The 17197-nt window shown below is 34.8% G+C and overlaps 1 protein-coding gene across 1 annotated transcript in view; it reads right to left on the reverse strand.

The window, feature by feature from the left end:
- Positions 1-17197, reverse strand: part of LOC138320674 (ATP-binding cassette sub-family F member 1-like) — a 35042-nt gene that overhangs the window by 16395 nt on the left and 1450 nt on the right. Inside the window, exons 2-11 of the mRNA XM_069263822.1 lie at positions 16124-16204; positions 15605-15737; positions 13784-13854; positions 13037-13153; positions 9354-9454; positions 8926-9011; positions 4760-4899; positions 4254-4486; positions 689-813; positions 259-371 (exon numbers count right to left, since the gene is read on the reverse strand). Of these exons, the coding sequence (XP_069119923.1) occupies positions 259-371; positions 689-813; positions 4254-4486; positions 4760-4899; positions 8926-9011; positions 9354-9454; positions 13037-13153; positions 13784-13854; positions 15605-15737; positions 16124-16204 (1200 nt within the window). The remainder of the gene's footprint in view (positions 1-258; positions 372-688; positions 814-4253; positions 4487-4759; positions 4900-8925; positions 9012-9353; positions 9455-13036; positions 13154-13783; positions 13855-15604; positions 15738-16123; positions 16205-17197) is intronic.

Raw genomic sequence — 17197 nt, forward strand, 5'->3', positions numbered from 1 at the left:
CAAAGTAAATTTTTCAGATTTTTTTTTCTTTTGTTCAAATCAAAGCCATGTAAACCAAAAAGTTACATGGCTTAGGGAAATGCCATATTTAAATGCACCAAAATTTAACCACCTCATTTTGATACAAAAATGCCAATTTTTCACAACGTCAAAATATCCCAATTTACAGTATAGTGTATTTTAATACAGGTAAATTCTTTTGTTTAAACATTATGATATGATGACTCTGGAGAACAATATGGCCGATGTACCACTTACAGCTTGTTTTGAGGATTTCCCTGATGATTTCATCTCCCTGAGCATCTTCTCTTGTTTCTCGTAAGCCTTCAATTGTTCTTTCCGTTTTTGCACCAACATCTTTTTAAATGTACCTGGAAGATATACAAATAGACATGTTTAAATTGAAATCAACCATCACCTTTAACTATGTACTGTATTAGCTTCCATACAGGACAATATTCATCATCACATTATCTGTATAGAAATGTTCCCCATAAAAACAAACAGGCAACAATGCATGTTTTCTCCTCAGTCTTTCTATATTGTGAAGCAGTCTAATATTGAAGTTGTCTTTGTGATTATACATATTTTCTATTAGACAAAAAAATGGATATACAAAGCATATCATCATGTAAACAAACTTATATTGCTCTAATCTTACAAAACACTGAAAAGATTTTGTACCTACCGTAATTGCCTCTGTAGTAAAATAGTTTTTGCTGGTCAAGATGGATAATGTCTGTGCATACATTGTCGAGGAAACTCTGGTCGTGAGACACAACTAGTAATGTCTTCTTCCATCCCTGTAGGTAACTAACACAAAACAGCTGATGTCAATACTATAGGTAACTAACACAAGCACATGTCAATATTGTAGATAACTAACACAAAACAGACCATGTCAATATTGTAGGTAACTAACACAAAGCAGACAATGTCAATATTGTAGGTAACTAACACAAAACAGATGATGTCAATACTGTAGGTAACTAACACAAAACAGACCATGTCAATACTGTAGGTAACTAACACAAAACAGACCATGTCAATACTGTAGGTAACTAACACAAAACAGACCATGTCAATACTGTAGGTAACTAACACAAAACAGACCATGTCAATACTGTAGGTAACTAACACAAAACACATGTTAATACTGTAGGTAACTAACACAAAACAGACATGTCAATACTGTAGGTAACTAACACAAAACAGACCATGTCAATACTGTAGGTAACTAACACAAAACAGACCATGTCAATACTGTAGGTAACTAACACAAAACAGACCATGTCAATACTGTAGGTAACTAAACACAAAACAGACCATGTCAATACTGTAGGTAACTAACACAAAACAGACCATGTCAATACTGTAGGTAACTAACACAAGCACATGTCAATACTATAGGTAACTAACACAAGCACATGTCAATACTGTAGATAACTAACACAAAACAGACCATGTCAATACTGTAGGTAACTAACACAAAACAGACCATGTCAATACTGTAGGTAACTAACACAAAACAGACCATGTCAATACTGTAGGTAACTAACACAAAACAGACCATGTCAATACTGTAGGTAACTAACACAAAACAGACCATGTCAATACTGTAGGTAACTAAACACAAAACAGACCATGTCAATACTGTAGGTAACTAACACAAAACAGACCATGTCAATACTGTAGGTAACTAACACAAAACAGACCATGTCAATACTGTAGGTAACTAACACAAAACAGACCATGTCAATACTGTAGGTAACTAACACAAGCACATGTCAATACTATAGGTAACTAACACAAGCACATGTCAATACTGTAGATAACTAACACAAAACAGACCATGTCAATACTGTAGGTAACTAACACAAAACAGACAATGTCAATACTGTAGGTAACTAACACAAAACAGATGATGTCAATACTGTAGGTAACTAACACAAAACAGACCATGTCAATACTGTAGGTAACTAACACAAAACAGACCATGTCAATACTGTAGGTAACTAAACACAAAACAGACATGTCAATACTGTAGGTAACTAACACAAAACAGACCATGTCAATACTGTAGGTAACTAACACAAAACAGACCATGTCAATACTGTAGGTAACTAACACAAAACAGACCATGTCAATACTGTAGGTAACTAACACAAAACAGACCATGTCAATACTGTAGGTAACTAACACAAAACAGACCATGTCAATACTGTAGGTAACTAACACAAAACAGACCATGTCAATACTGTAGGTAACTAACACACAAAAACAGACAATGTCAATATTGTAGGTAACTAACACAAAACAGATGATGTCAATACTGTAGGTAACTAACACAAAACAGACCATGTCAATACTGTAGGTAACTAACACAAAACAGACCATGTCAATACTGTAGGTAACTAACACAAAACAGACCATGTCAATACTGTAGGTAACTAACACAAAACAGACCATGTCAATACTGTAGGTAACTAACACAAAACACATGTCAATACTGTAGGTAACTAACACAAAACAGACCATGTCAATACTGTAGGTAACTAACACAAAACACATGTCAATACTGTAGGTAACTAACACAAAACAACACCATGTCAATACTGTAGGTAACTAACACAAAACAGACCATGTCAATACTGTAGGTAACTAACACAAAACAGACCATGTCAATACTGTAGGTAACTAACACAAAACAGACCATGTCAATACTGTAGGTAACTAACACAAAACAGACCATGTCAATACTGTAGGTAACTAACACAAAACAGACCATGTCAATACTGTAGGTAACTAACACAAACACATGTCAATACTATAGGTAACTAACACAAGCACATGTCAATACTGTAGGTAACTAACACAAAACAGACCATGTCAATACTGTAGGTAACTAACACAAAACAGACCATGTCAATACTGTAGGTAACTAACACAAAACAGACCATGTCAATACTGTAGGTAACTAACACAAAACAGACCATGTCAATACTGTAGGTAACTAACACAAAACAGACCATGTCAATACTGTAGGTAACTAACACAAAACAGACCATGTCAATACTGTAGGTAACTAAACACAAAACAGACCATGTCAATACTGTAGGTAACTAACACAAAACAGACCATGTCAATACTGTAGGTAACTAACACAAAACACATGTCAATACTGTAGGTAACTAACACAAAACAGACCATGTCAATACTGTAGGTAACTAACACAAAACAGACCATGTCAATACTGTAGGTAACTAACACAAAACAGACCATGTCAATACTGTAGGTAACTAACACAAAACAGACCATGTCAATACTGTAGGTAACTAACACAAAACAGACCATGTCAATACTGTAGGTAACTAACACAAAACAGACCATGTCAATATTGTAGGTAACTAACACAAAACAGACCATGTCAATATTGTAGGCAACTAACACAAAACAGATGATGTCAATACTGTAGGTAACTAACACAAAACAGACCATGTCAATACTGTAGGTAACTAACACAAAACAGACCATGTCAATACTGTAGGTAACTAACACAAAACAGACCATGTCAATATTGTAGGTAACTAACACAAAACAGACAATGTCAATACTGTAGGTAACTAACACAAAACAGACCATGTCAATACTGTAGGTAACTACCACAAAAAAGACCATGTCAATATTGTAGGTAACTAACACAAAACAGCTGATGTCAATACTGTAGGTAACTAAACACAAAACACATGTCAATACTGTAGGTAACTAATACAAAACAGACCATGTCAATACTGTAGGTAACTAAAACAAAACAGACCATGTCAATACTGTAGGTAACTAAAACAAAACAGACCATGTCAATACTGTAGGTAACTAAAACAAAACAGACCATGTCCATACTGTAGGTAACTAAAACAAAACAGACCATGTCAATACTGTAGGTAACTAACACAAAACACATGTCAATACTGTAGGTAACTAACACAAAACAGACCATGTCAATACTGTAGGTAACTAACACAAAACAGACAATGTCAATACTGTGGGTAACTAACACAAAACACATGTCAATACTGTAGGTAACTAACACAAAACACCTGACATAATATTAATACACACACTAGCATTAAAACACATGTTATAGGCCATAACCACAAACCAGAGCATATTTCATATGAATACACACATCAAAATACTAAAGCAGCAAACTTAATAAATCTACTGAAGAGACTTAAAGAGCAGAGTACACCTACTTATCGAGCCAAATGACAGCATTGAGATCTAAGTGATTTGTAGGTTCGTCCAACATGAGGAGTGTGGGTTCCAGAAAAAGAGCTCGAGCCAGGGAGACCCTCATCCTCCAACCTCCAGACAATGCTACAGTAGGTCTGTTCATCATCTCCAGGGTAAATCCCAGACCAGCCAGAATACGCCGCGCCTTTGGTTCAGCAGCATCAGCCCCAATAGCTATAAGCTCCTCATACACCTGGGTAATGTCATCAAATATAATATCTATTAGATTAGACTATTAATGCCTGCATTAAAAATTTGAAAGTTCATATAGCACACTAATACAAGATAACTGAAAGTGTAATTTCTTAAAAGCAACAAAATTAATATGAAACTCATTTCTTTTGTCCTACATCAAATGTCTGGCATTTATTCAAATAATTTTCAAATAGAATTTCATACAAAGATTGCTGATTAATTGATTGTTTAGTTTCCTAGATATATTTACTAGTATGCAACTCAAAATTACCTCATTCAAACGATCATGATTTTTGTTATTGCCCTCCTCTTGTTCAGCGACCAACTTTTTCTCCTCAGCTAGCAGCTCTGTTCTCTTCACATCTGCCTTTAACACAGCCTCAATAGAGGGAGTCTCATCAGCTACAACCTCTGTAAAATTTAATTTATACCTTTATAATATTCCTGGGCATTCAACAGGCTGCCTAGTATGGAAAACATTCTTTAAGAATATTTATAGCATTAGGAAATCACTTTTAACAATTGATTTTTGTAAAAAATCTTCTCTATTTTTAGTATCATCAAATGACATTTTATCCATCAAATGGAATAAACAGATGATATGAAAATTGGATCATTTGTTTATATGTTGTTTTTCTCTTGAAAGTGATAAGTGATTGAATATTGACTCCATATGTTACAAGTGCGGTATTACAGGAACTATTTTGTGGATGATGACACTTGCATCCTCAATATAGGGACCGCAGAATCAAACCAAAAATAGATTCTTGGAAATCCCCTTTTGGGCATAGAGATTTCATAGAGAGGTGAATGTTTCGGAGCCTGCTGATTTGGTATTCAGGGCGCATCAGTTTCAAATGTTTAATTTGTGGGTTGGGCAATACATGTAGATGTAAAATATGTAAAGAAATTTTAAAATTCTGTCAAGTGTGTGTCTGACAGGGGGAGGTAATCAATATTGGAATTTCATGAATATTTTGGTCAATTTTTGGTGCGGAATTCAACATAAGATGGAACCCCCCACATAAAAGTTTAGCAAGATGGTAGATCTTTATTTCTTTTTATTCACAGGTATGCCAGATGCCATTCTTCAAAATTAGTGACAGGTGACCAGACTTGAAAACTCCATTTAACCTGGACAGTGGCAAACTTTGACATTAATGTTTCAATCAGAAATTTTGATTTTGCATTGAGTTGTAGCGAGATGACATAGATAGGAACTAGCATAGAGGTAAGTTTGTTTTCTATCCCATAGAGGTAAGTTTGTTTTCTATCCCATAGAGGTAAGTTTGTTTTCTATCCCATAGAGGTAAGTTTGTTTTCTATCCCATAGAGGTAAGTTTGTTTTCTATCCCATAGAGGTAAGTTTGTTTTCTATCCCATAGAGGTAAGTTTGTTTTCTATCCCATAGAGGTAAGTTTGTTTTCTATCCCATAGAGGTAAGTTTGTTTTCTATCCCATAGAGGTAAGTTTGTTTTCTATCCCATAGAGGTAAGTTTGTTTTCTATCCCATAGAGGTAAGTTTGTTTTCTATCCCATAGAGGTAAGTTTGTTTTCTATCCCATAGAGGTAAGTTTGTTTTCTATCCCATAGAGGTAAGTTTGTTTTCTATCCCATAGAGGTAAGTTTGTTTTCTATCCCATAGAGGTAAGTTTGTTTTCTATCCCATAGAGGTAAGTTTGTTTTCTATCCCATAGAGGTAAGTTTGTTTTCTATCCCATAGAGGTAAGTTTGTTTTCTATCCCATAGAGGTAAGTTTGTTTTCTATCCCATAGAGGTAAGTTTGTTTTCTATCCCATAGAGGTAAGTTTGTTTTCTATCCCATAGAGGTAAGTTTGTTTTCTATCCCATAGAGGTAAGTTTGTTTTCTATCCCATAGAGGTAAGTTTGTTTTCTATCCCATAGAGGTAAGTTTGTTTTCTATCCATAGAGGTAAGTTTGTTTTCTATCCCATAGAGGTAAGTTTGTTTTCTATCCCATAGAGGTAAGTTTGTTTTCTATCCCATAGAGGTAAGTTTGTTTTCTATCCCATAGAGGTAAGTTTGTTTTCTATCCCATAGAGGTAAGTTTGTTTTCTATCCCATAGAGGTAAGTTTGTTTTCTATCCCATAGAGGTAAGTTTGTTTTCTATCCCATAGAGGTAAGTTTGTTTTCTATCCCATAGAGGTAAGTTTGTTTTCTATCCCATAGAGGTAAGTTTGTTTTCTATCCTATAGAGGTAAGTTTGTTTTCTATCCCATAGAGGTAAGTTTGTTTCTATCCTATAGAGGTAAGTTTGTTTTCTATCCTATAGAGGTAAGTTTGTTTTTTATCCAAGTTTCATTATTATGGAGCTGAAAAGTAATTGTCAGGAAGTATTTTTCAAGCGACCAATTAGAGCCTTTACCCAGTAAATCATGAGACAACATGGTATCTGAGGTACAGGCTATTTTCTATTGTTCCAAGATATTTAATTACATTTCTACACTATGAAACATCACACCAAATTAGATTAAAGACAAATTTAAATTGTATGATCATTCCATTGTCATATCTTATACATTTTGTTAACGATTACAGTGAAACCTCACCTTACGACCACCTCAGAATTAAGACCACCCCGCTATTACGGGCACTTGTTTTCAGTCCCGTTATTTTCCCCTCTATATCTTTGTACTGGTCATCTCAGTATTACGACCACCCCGCTATTCCGTATTACGACCAGCCCAGGCAGTCCCAACGACCACTGATCAACGGTAATTGACCCCCTAATTACGACCATTCACCTGTGTCAGTTTACCGTGTGTACAGCAGTCCTTCAGACCACTAGCCAACGCTAATTGACCCCTTCATTACGACCATTCACCCGTGTCCGTCAATCGCTTGTCAAGTGACAGACCGTTACCTGTACGGTCGGTTGTGTACTAAGCGGGGTATTGGAGTGACGGAATCGAGGTCAATTATAATCCAATTAATTACCCGATATATACGCATAATTACTGTGACCAAAAGAAAGCATAGGACTTTTGATGGTAACCATTGTTTAGCCAAGACGACCAGTGTGTACGTGCGGATTTCGATCTTCGGTCGTCGCCCTTGTCACATGTTGACCTAGAAGCTAGGTGGCGCTTTGAAAGTGAAACTAGACCAATTAATCGGATCACTTGAAAGAGTGTGTGTAGTAATCGATCTTTTGTTTACTAATCAAAACATTAACATGGGCTCTAATGATTTTACGGTAGCAGTATTTAAAGCCCTATCTTCACGGGTGAGTAAAATAAACTTCGTGGATCTAAGGCGTTTCGTTATGATTGTGAAATTAATCCGGTAAGAATGTCGCCGTATTTTTGTTTTGACAAAACTTCAATTAAATTTCCGTACAAACACGATAACTTTCGAACGTTTGTATGTAATATTTCCACCTCTTTTAAATTCATATGCAATTTAAATCAAGAAGGGTACACCACGTAAACGAAACGAGCTGCCGCTGAATAAGAAAGTTGAACTCCTTATACAACTGTAGCAAAGGACGTTGTCAACTCGCCGAACAAGATTGCATCGGTAAAACACAAGTGCAGTCGATATTGAAGAGAAAGGCAGAAATCTTTGTGTGTATGTTATGTGAATTAGAATTTGTTAATTAGATTATTTAATTTAAAACAAAATATCTTCTTTATTTTCTTTATGCTTATTCAACTAAATAAAAATATACACGTCTATTATGTAACTGTATACATATGAGACATACATTGTATAATCATAATGTGCAGAGTTACGGTTCTTACTGATTAGAAGTCAATCTGATGCACCTCGGTAATAAGACCACCCCGCTATTAAGACCACTTTCACTCAGACCCTCAAGTGGTCTTAATAGAGAGGTTTTACTGTATACCACCTTTGACTAAAATTGGTCACAGGGCCAACAGAGTTGTAGAACTTGACCCAGAATTACGTATATGGAGGTGTATATATATATTGTAACATACCTTAGATATGTTAATAAGCACAGTCAAATTTACACCAAATGCAGAAAATTGTAAATTATGATTCATTAGTGCAGATATAAATATGGTAAGCGCAATTTGATGGTTCAATACTGGAAATACCCTTTTACATAAGTTAGTGCTGTAAATTAATTAGTGCTTCAAAGACACCAAAAAATAAAACTAGTAAATAAGACACCATTAAAATAAAATAAAACTACCGGTAAAATAAGACACTTAAAATAAAAAACCGCTAAAATAAGACCATTAAAATAAAACTCCGCTAAAATAAGACACATAAATAAAAATACCGCTAAAATAAGACACCATTAAAATAAAACTACCGCTAAAATCCCTTTGTTTACAGTATAGGTATATGAGGCATGTTTGTATATGAGAATAAAAACTGTAGTCTTACAGTACAATAACAAACTATGTTTCCTGTGCTTCATAGAACTTAGTAACTTGAACTTACCCTGTTCACAATACAGAACATCTATGTTTGATGGGATATAAAGTGCCCTTTTCTGTATGTGTCTCAGCAAAGTTGTCTTTCCGTGTCTGTAAATAAAAATTAATATCTACAATTGACAGAATAATTGATCAGTGCTACAAAGAACTTGGCACAATCTTAACTCATAAGCATTTCATTTAGAAGTTTTAGAAAGTAAATATTTAAGATAAAGACTCCAGTTTTCATATTGTTTTCTGGTCGCTCTCAACATGGGGTATTTAGAACTACATACATTGATGTTTTCACATTTCAGATTTGAATAGCCCACTATCTGATGGTGGCAAGTTGAAAATCAAACCGAAATTTTTCATTTTATTTTCTACTTATTAGGTCTTATTCATCTGCCTATGTATATCATCCTAGTCCTAGCTTTGACATTTTTTGTTTACCCATTAGGTCCCACAAGTCCATATCTTCGTCCAGCAGTAATATGTAAAGTGGCATTCACAAATAGATCTTTTCCAGCTGCAGATATAGAAAAATTCTCCACCTGGAACAGAACACCACCTCATACATCATCACAGATAAACCAGCCGTGCAACAGTACATTACCTTGTTGTCTAGCTGAGAAAGTATAACCTTGATATCTTGTTAGTTGTCTAGCTGTTTCACACCTTAATATCTAGTTGGTTGTCTAGCTGAGATAGTATAACCTTGATATCTAGTTAGTTGTCTACTTGTGTCATACCTTGATATCTAGTTGGTGGTCTAACTGAGACAGTATTACTTTGATATCTAGTTGGTTGCCTAACTGAGACAGTATAACCTTGATATCTAGTTAGTTGTCTAGCTGTGTCATCCCTCGATATCAAGTTTGTCGTCTAGCTGTGTCATACCTTGATATATAGTTAGTTGTCTAGCTGAGATAGTATTACCTTGATATCTAGTTAGTTGTCTAGCTGTGTCATACCTTGATATCTAGTTAGTTGTCTAGCTGTGACATACCATGATATCTATTTAGTTGTCTAGCTGTGACATACCATGATATCTAGTTAGTTGTCATAGCTGAGATACAGTACTTAATGCGTCTAACATTCCCTCGAAACGAACGCGAAACGCAAAACGCAAACGAAATGTTAAACGAAAACGAACGAAAACGCAAACGAAAAACGAAAAACGCAAACGAAAAACGATTAGCGTAAAACGAAAAACGCGTTTCGTCAAGCGCTAAACGCAAAACGAAAAACGCAAACGAAAAACGAAAAACGTAAACGAAGTGAAAGCGTGACCGGAAGACCAGAATGCAATCATAAATGTCGATCGGGACTTCGGTAGCTTAGTGATCCGGATTCTGAAAGCGATGTCTATTTTACGTTCGCAACTTTGATTTAGTACGATTTATCATTATGAAAAATATATCTTGTCTTAGAAAATATGCAATTGTTATAAATATATTACCAATAAGTATGTGATTACGTATATATATCCAAGCATTAATACATTTTTTTTAACTTATAAAGCGAGATTTTAAAAATAATTATAAAACATGCATGTGTATAAATAGTCTTCAATCAATGCTAGTATTTATAAGTCTGCTCTGAATTTGTCACACATACTAGTACTGTTTTATAGAAATTATCAGTTTCAGAAAAGAAAACACTTAAGAAGAACTTCTTATTTTAGTGTAAGTATTGTGAACATGTACGTTTGATTACTGCAAGTATAAACCCTAGGCCTAGCGGTTAGGTAGTTATATTTTACATGTATATATATATGACTCCAGAGGAGGTCCCCGTACCGGCCGTTATATAGATATCAATGTGGACACTCACCTGTAGCATTTACATGTACCCGACCCATTTGGAGGTCTTATATAAATTTGCTTTATAATTCACGGACAACAAATGTACATTTGTACAACACTCTACCCCTCTCCATCCCCACTCCCCCTCTCGATTTACCTGCTTTCATTTATACCATTTGTTATTTGACAGCGGCATATTTTGATTTTGTGTCAACTTGTATCACACCTGGTCAAGTGCAGTCACCCATGAACAATGGCTCACTGATACGTAGCCTCAGACGCGCACGGCCCCTCACATGTTTATTTAGGCTACGATGTGTATAATACGCGTACGTGACCCCGTGCATGTACATGTACCAAAGCATACCACAAAAACAACAATTTTGTGTTATTCTAGTCATTACAGAAAACCAGCTCTATGGTGTTTTATTCCTCGTGTGTTTTGTTACATCAACATACCAATAAAATACATGATCAATCATATCAATGGCCAATACGTGTAAATACAGAGATACAGTTGAATGTACATGTATCAACTGTCAGTTCGTGTTGTATATGTATATATATATAAGTCAATTATGATTTGATATCTATTGACATCGGTACGTTCTTAATTTCACATAAAATATGTAAAAAAAAGTATTCGTTGTATGGTTGAGATATTATTAATTGTGTTATTTTATTATTAGAATAGTGTGTACCACTAGAAAATAATGTGATCCAATGCTAACAGTGATGAGTCGGATATAATTTTTTTATAATGTATGCACCAGTGAGTTATATAATATATTATGACCAGCAGTACGGCGTCCTGTGGCGTGAGTTCACACCTGTGTAATCCTTCAGTCCACTTTATCGAGCCCCGCGGGTGTTACAAGTGTATATTGTACCTGTCCCCCTGTAGCACATACACGTGTATAGTTAGTACTATATAAGACCTTGCAGAAAGGTATACAAATGATCATTACTATCAAACAATGTGTGTAGGTTACACGTATCAAATGTAATTAATGTCTAGATACAAAAGGATTTTTTTTTAAATTTATTTGTGTATGTTTACTACATTGTCCAGAACACGTAAATTTATCGGCCTACACCGTCGTTTGACTCCACTTTTAGTTTAGCCAACACATGCGCAGTCAACCATTCCTAATCAAATATCAATGAATAACATCCGGTAAACGAATTGGAACGCAAACGCACGCAAACGCAAACGAACGAAAGCCAAAACGAATCAAAACGCAAACGAACGCAAACGAAATCGAATCGAAACGCAAACGAACGAAAACGCGAAACGCAAACGAAAAACGCTCGACGAAACAAAACGCAAACGAAACTAAACGAAAGAAACGCAAACGAATCTAAAACGCGTTTGAGGGAATGTTAGACGCATTAAGTACTGTAGTATTACCTTGATATCTAGTTAGTTGTCTAGCTGTGTCATACCTTGATATCTAGTTAGTTGTCTAGCTGTGACATACCTTGATATCTAGTTAGTTGTCTAGCTGTGTCATACCTTGATATCTAGTTAGTTGTCTAGCTGTGACATACCATGATATCTAGTTAGTTGTCTAGCTGTGTCATACCTTGATATCTAGTTAGTTGTCTAGCTGAGATAGTATTACCTTGATATCTAGTTAGTTGTCTAGTTGATATCTAGTTAGTTGTCTAGCTGTGTCATACCTTGATATCTAGTTAGTTGTCTAGCTGTGTCATACCTTGATATCTAGTTAGTTGTCTAGCTGTGTCATACCTTGATATCTAGTTAGTTGTCTAGCTGAGATAGTATTACCTTGATATCTAGTTGGTTGTCTAGCTGTGTCATACCTTCATATCTAGTTAGTTGTCTAGCTGAGATAGTATTGCCTTGATATCTAGTTAGTTGTCTAGTTGTATCATACCTTGATATCTAGTTAGTTGTCTAGCTGTGTCATACCTTGATATCTAGTTGGTTGTCTAGCTGTGTCAAACCTTGATATATAGTTAGTTGTCTAGCTGAGATAGTATTATCTTGATATCTAGTTAGTTGACTATCTAATCATACCTAGATATCTAGTTAGTTTTCTAGCTGTGACAAACCATGACATCTAGTTGGTTGCCTAACTGAGACAGTATTACCTTGATATCTAGTTAATTGTCTAGCTGTGTCATCCCTCGATATCTAGTTAGTTGTCTAGCTGTGTCATACCTTGATATCTAGTTGGTTGTCTAGCTGTGTCATACCTTGATATCTAGTTAGTTGTCTAGCTGTGTCATACCTTGATATCTAGTTAGTTGTCTAGCTGTGTCATACCTTGATATCTAGTTAGTTGTCTAGCTGTGTTATACCTTGATATCTAGTTGGTTGTCTAGCTGTGATCCCTTGGTTGACCTCTCTGCTTGTGATACAGAAAACTGTTCGATACTGTCAGGCCCAAGACTCTCCAACTGTTTTTGATATTCGGCCTTCAAACCAAACATATGATTATCAGTTACAAGTCAGGTATTATATCAAAGGTTTTGGAGATCCTGACCATCCTCCATATAAATGGTAACTTGTTATTTTGAAATACATTGATGGCTTTAGGCCGAGGATGTTGTCTTGACTTGAGGTGATTCAAATTTTTTAATATCAATCCTTAAACAATCCTGGTTCTCCTCTAGATCTATGAAAGACAGATTTATATGATATTGATAAGATGTGGATATGAAGGATAGGGATAACTTGAGGGTCACAGAATCTTGTAATACTCAAGGCTTGTTGAGGGTTTTTCAACTTTCTGTAATCCTGAAGGTAGAATATTTCAATCCTTCCTATCCACATGAATGAGAATTTTTGTCTTGTACATCAACATTAATATTAGATATTACATCTTTTTTAGCATCCATTAATACAAGCATGTTTTGTGAAATTTGTATGAAAATTTTATAGAGATTGTTGATGCTATGACGTCATGAGATTCTATTCCATGGTTAGCCACATCATATCGCCTCAGATGACATGAGCATATTGCATGATATATGTCAGTGTCACACTTGTTGGTAGGAGAGAATCAAACAAATCATGTACAGAAATTGATATTATTTTCTACCTACCTTTTTCTTTAATTTCTTTAGTTCTTTTTTACTAAGTTTAGGCTTTGCTTCTTCTTCCACTTCTTCTTTTTCTGTAACATCAGATACAGTTAAATAGTTAAAACAATTGTTACATATCATACGTTTGTTTGCCAGTGCTCCAGTTAAGATGTACACAGGTAAAATACCCATTGAAAACCTTTCAATTACCCCTAAAAATTGTATGAAAGTGTACATATTACCCCTACAATATTTGTATTACTCAAACTTTTAAGTATGAGCGCTTACATCCAGAAACTAGGGGTGGATTGGTATATCGATATACCGGTTTGTACCGGTATTTAAGAATGTATCGGTTCCCAATACGGCAAAGTGCTGTTGTATCGCTGTATCATTCAAATATTAAAAACTCAACCCAATAAGTATGCACGCTTACATTCAGAAAGTAGGGCTGGATTGGTATACCAATAAACCGGTTTGTATCAGTATTCAAAAACGTATCCGTTCTCCATACGGCAAAGTGTTGTTGTATCATTGTATCATTCAAATATTAAAAACTACTGTTTTTCACAACTTTTGACAGAAAATATCCATTAAAGCTCAACCAGGCAAAGGATTTCTGTAGCATATTCTATTGATAGGAAGGGTGAAGCGTTTGCCTAACCACGAATACAACTTAGCAGAGCACATGAAGGCTAAATTGCATTTGGCGTGACTTGCAAACAACTATTTTGTTCAGAATATGTCTTTAGTTCTCACAATATCAGTAACAATTTTAACATGAAAAATATTTCCTTTGTATCATCAATACGTATCTTGTATTGTTTCAGTGTATTGCCAATACATATCGGTTCGGCTGTTCGAATACCTAGCCCTACCAGAAATAAAAGCAGAAGAAATTTGGTACAAGAGGTCCATGGGCCTTAACTATCTGATATTTGATACAACTAGTTATGTCATTTACTAGCCAACTGATGTTGTTTGTTCACGAAATAGAAACATAGATCTAAAAGTTTTCATTAAGCTTGGTGCATATTAACTCACATTATCATGTTCAAAAAGTTAAATAATTATTATTGCAAAGGGCAATAACTCTCTAATTAAGTTAGAGACGAATCAAGCTGATTTTCGAACGCATCCGAGATCTTTCCGATGTTAGTCTACATACAAAGTTTCATTAAGTTCGGTTCATATTTACTCAAGTTATCATGTTCACAAGGTCCAATAATAATTATTAGTGCAAAGGCAATATCTCTGTCAATTACTGTCGAATCACGCTGATTTTCGAATTCGTCAGAGATCTTTTCAATTTTAGTCTGCATACAAAGTTTCATTAAGCTTAGTTTATATTTACTGAAGTTATCACATTCACATGGATATGTTAAAGGATGTCGCACGACGGAAGACGACAGACAAAAGACTATCAGGGTCAAGTGACCTAAAAATCAGATGAATATCAGTCATTTTTTAAGAGTCTACATCAAATGTGCTCTTGTTTCAGATAGATAATTGCACAATTGCTTGTTAACCATAGATTACTTTATACTATAATCACATAACTTTTATAGAAATATCTCTGTTAAGTTTTGGGTTCACACAGAAGTCAGAGTTGTAACGGTACCCCTCTCCTTCAAAAGTGTGAGTACAATTACCCCCCCCCCCCCTCAAAAAATTATCTGGAGCACTGTTTGCTACACATCACATATAATATTAGAGCTCTGCATCTGCAGAGGATACTTCTGAAATTCATACAATATGTTTACCTTTTGTTTTACCAACTAAAGCCTTTAACAATGTATTTACCTTTTTTTCACCAACTGAAATCCTACACAATGTGTTTACCTTTTTGCTCGTCGCTGTTATATATTTCTCCATCCTCCTCCTCCTCCTCCTCCTCCTCGTACGTGTCTGGTGATACACGATCAGCAGCTGATGAAGCTTTCTGTGGTGGTGTGTCTGGTTTTGTATCTGTAGACTAAATTGGACAAAAGGATTCAATTTAATTTACATACATTTATATATTAGACATTTAATAATAGAAAGCAGAAGATTGAGTAACACATGGACAGATGACAGTATCTGTAACCACTAATATAATACTATCTATACCCACATTTATGAAGGGTTTCTATAATGTATTTCAATTCTTTTTGAAAAATGTTACAAAAACAATTTTAATTTTTTTTTATTTTACATTGATTGCAAAACATATCACACTTATATACAAAGGTTTATATTACATACTAAATATATACAACTATTTGACAATAAGTGTACATGTAATGTAATTGTACTTCCTCTTCAAAAATCAAAAAAAATATTAAAACAATATGGAATTTTATTTTGTAAGTTAAACCTTACTTCTTCTTTTGAAGCGTCGTCATCACCTTCATCTTCTGCAGCCAAAAATTCAGCAAGCTTTTTCAGCTTTGCTGATTTCCCCTTAAAAGGAAAACAGATTTTAATCATTTGGATGTGTTAAATGTAAGATGAGTTAGTGTGTGGGTTGAGGAACAATTAACACTTGAGATAAAAGAACATGAATACCATGCATTAATATAATTATACAACCCAAACAGGAATACTGTCTATCTGTATGGGACCCCTACCATGTCAACCAGATTACATGAATCGAAAGAAATACAGCACAGAGCAGATCAATACATACAAAACAGATACCACAACACAAGCTCAGATACACACATGATACACGGCCTTAAACTACCATCACTACATGTAAAATTCAATCCAGATTAACATTTGTCTTCAAAATCATACACAAACAAGTTGTAGTCAACACCCCAATACTTACCAGAACATACTGCAAAACTAAACACACGCCCAAACATACTGATACTTCTGGATCTGCTACTAAAGACATATGCAAATAGTGATACCTGTGTGCGTGGTACTCTTTCTTTCCACATACAATCACCTAATGGAATCTCTTTCCGGTAGCAACAGTACAAGCACAACATTGGAAGACTTCAATGCCTTCACAACAAACTGAGTAAATCATACTCTTTTTATTTTGTTATCTTGTTTTTTTTATCTTCTTCTTCCAATTTATGGGACAGGCTCATATTGAGTGCATTTGTCCTTGGGAGGTTGCATTGATATATAGATAAAAACAGTATAATATATGAATACATTACTACTATTCCTCCAGTTTTGACATAGCTTTATATTTTCTATATTTTTGCCTGAACCATTATCAACGGAAAAGAATTTCAACAATAATGAAATGACTATATATATTCTTTTAAGCAACCAGAAGTTCATAGTACGCATTAGGAGTACACTATGATATTGTTTGAAGAAACTATAATACATCTTCACAAGCTAGTCCTTAGCTTACAAATGATGTCATCTGAGGGAATAGGCATTGTGAGAATTTGGTCAGGTATAATTCACTAGATTGTTTACTAAAATCTA

This window comes from Argopecten irradians, chromosome 4 (assembly GCF_041381155.1).
Source record: "Argopecten irradians isolate NY chromosome 4, Ai_NY, whole genome shotgun sequence".
NCBI classification, from domain to species: domain Eukaryota; kingdom Metazoa; phylum Mollusca; class Bivalvia; order Pectinida; family Pectinidae; genus Argopecten; species Argopecten irradians.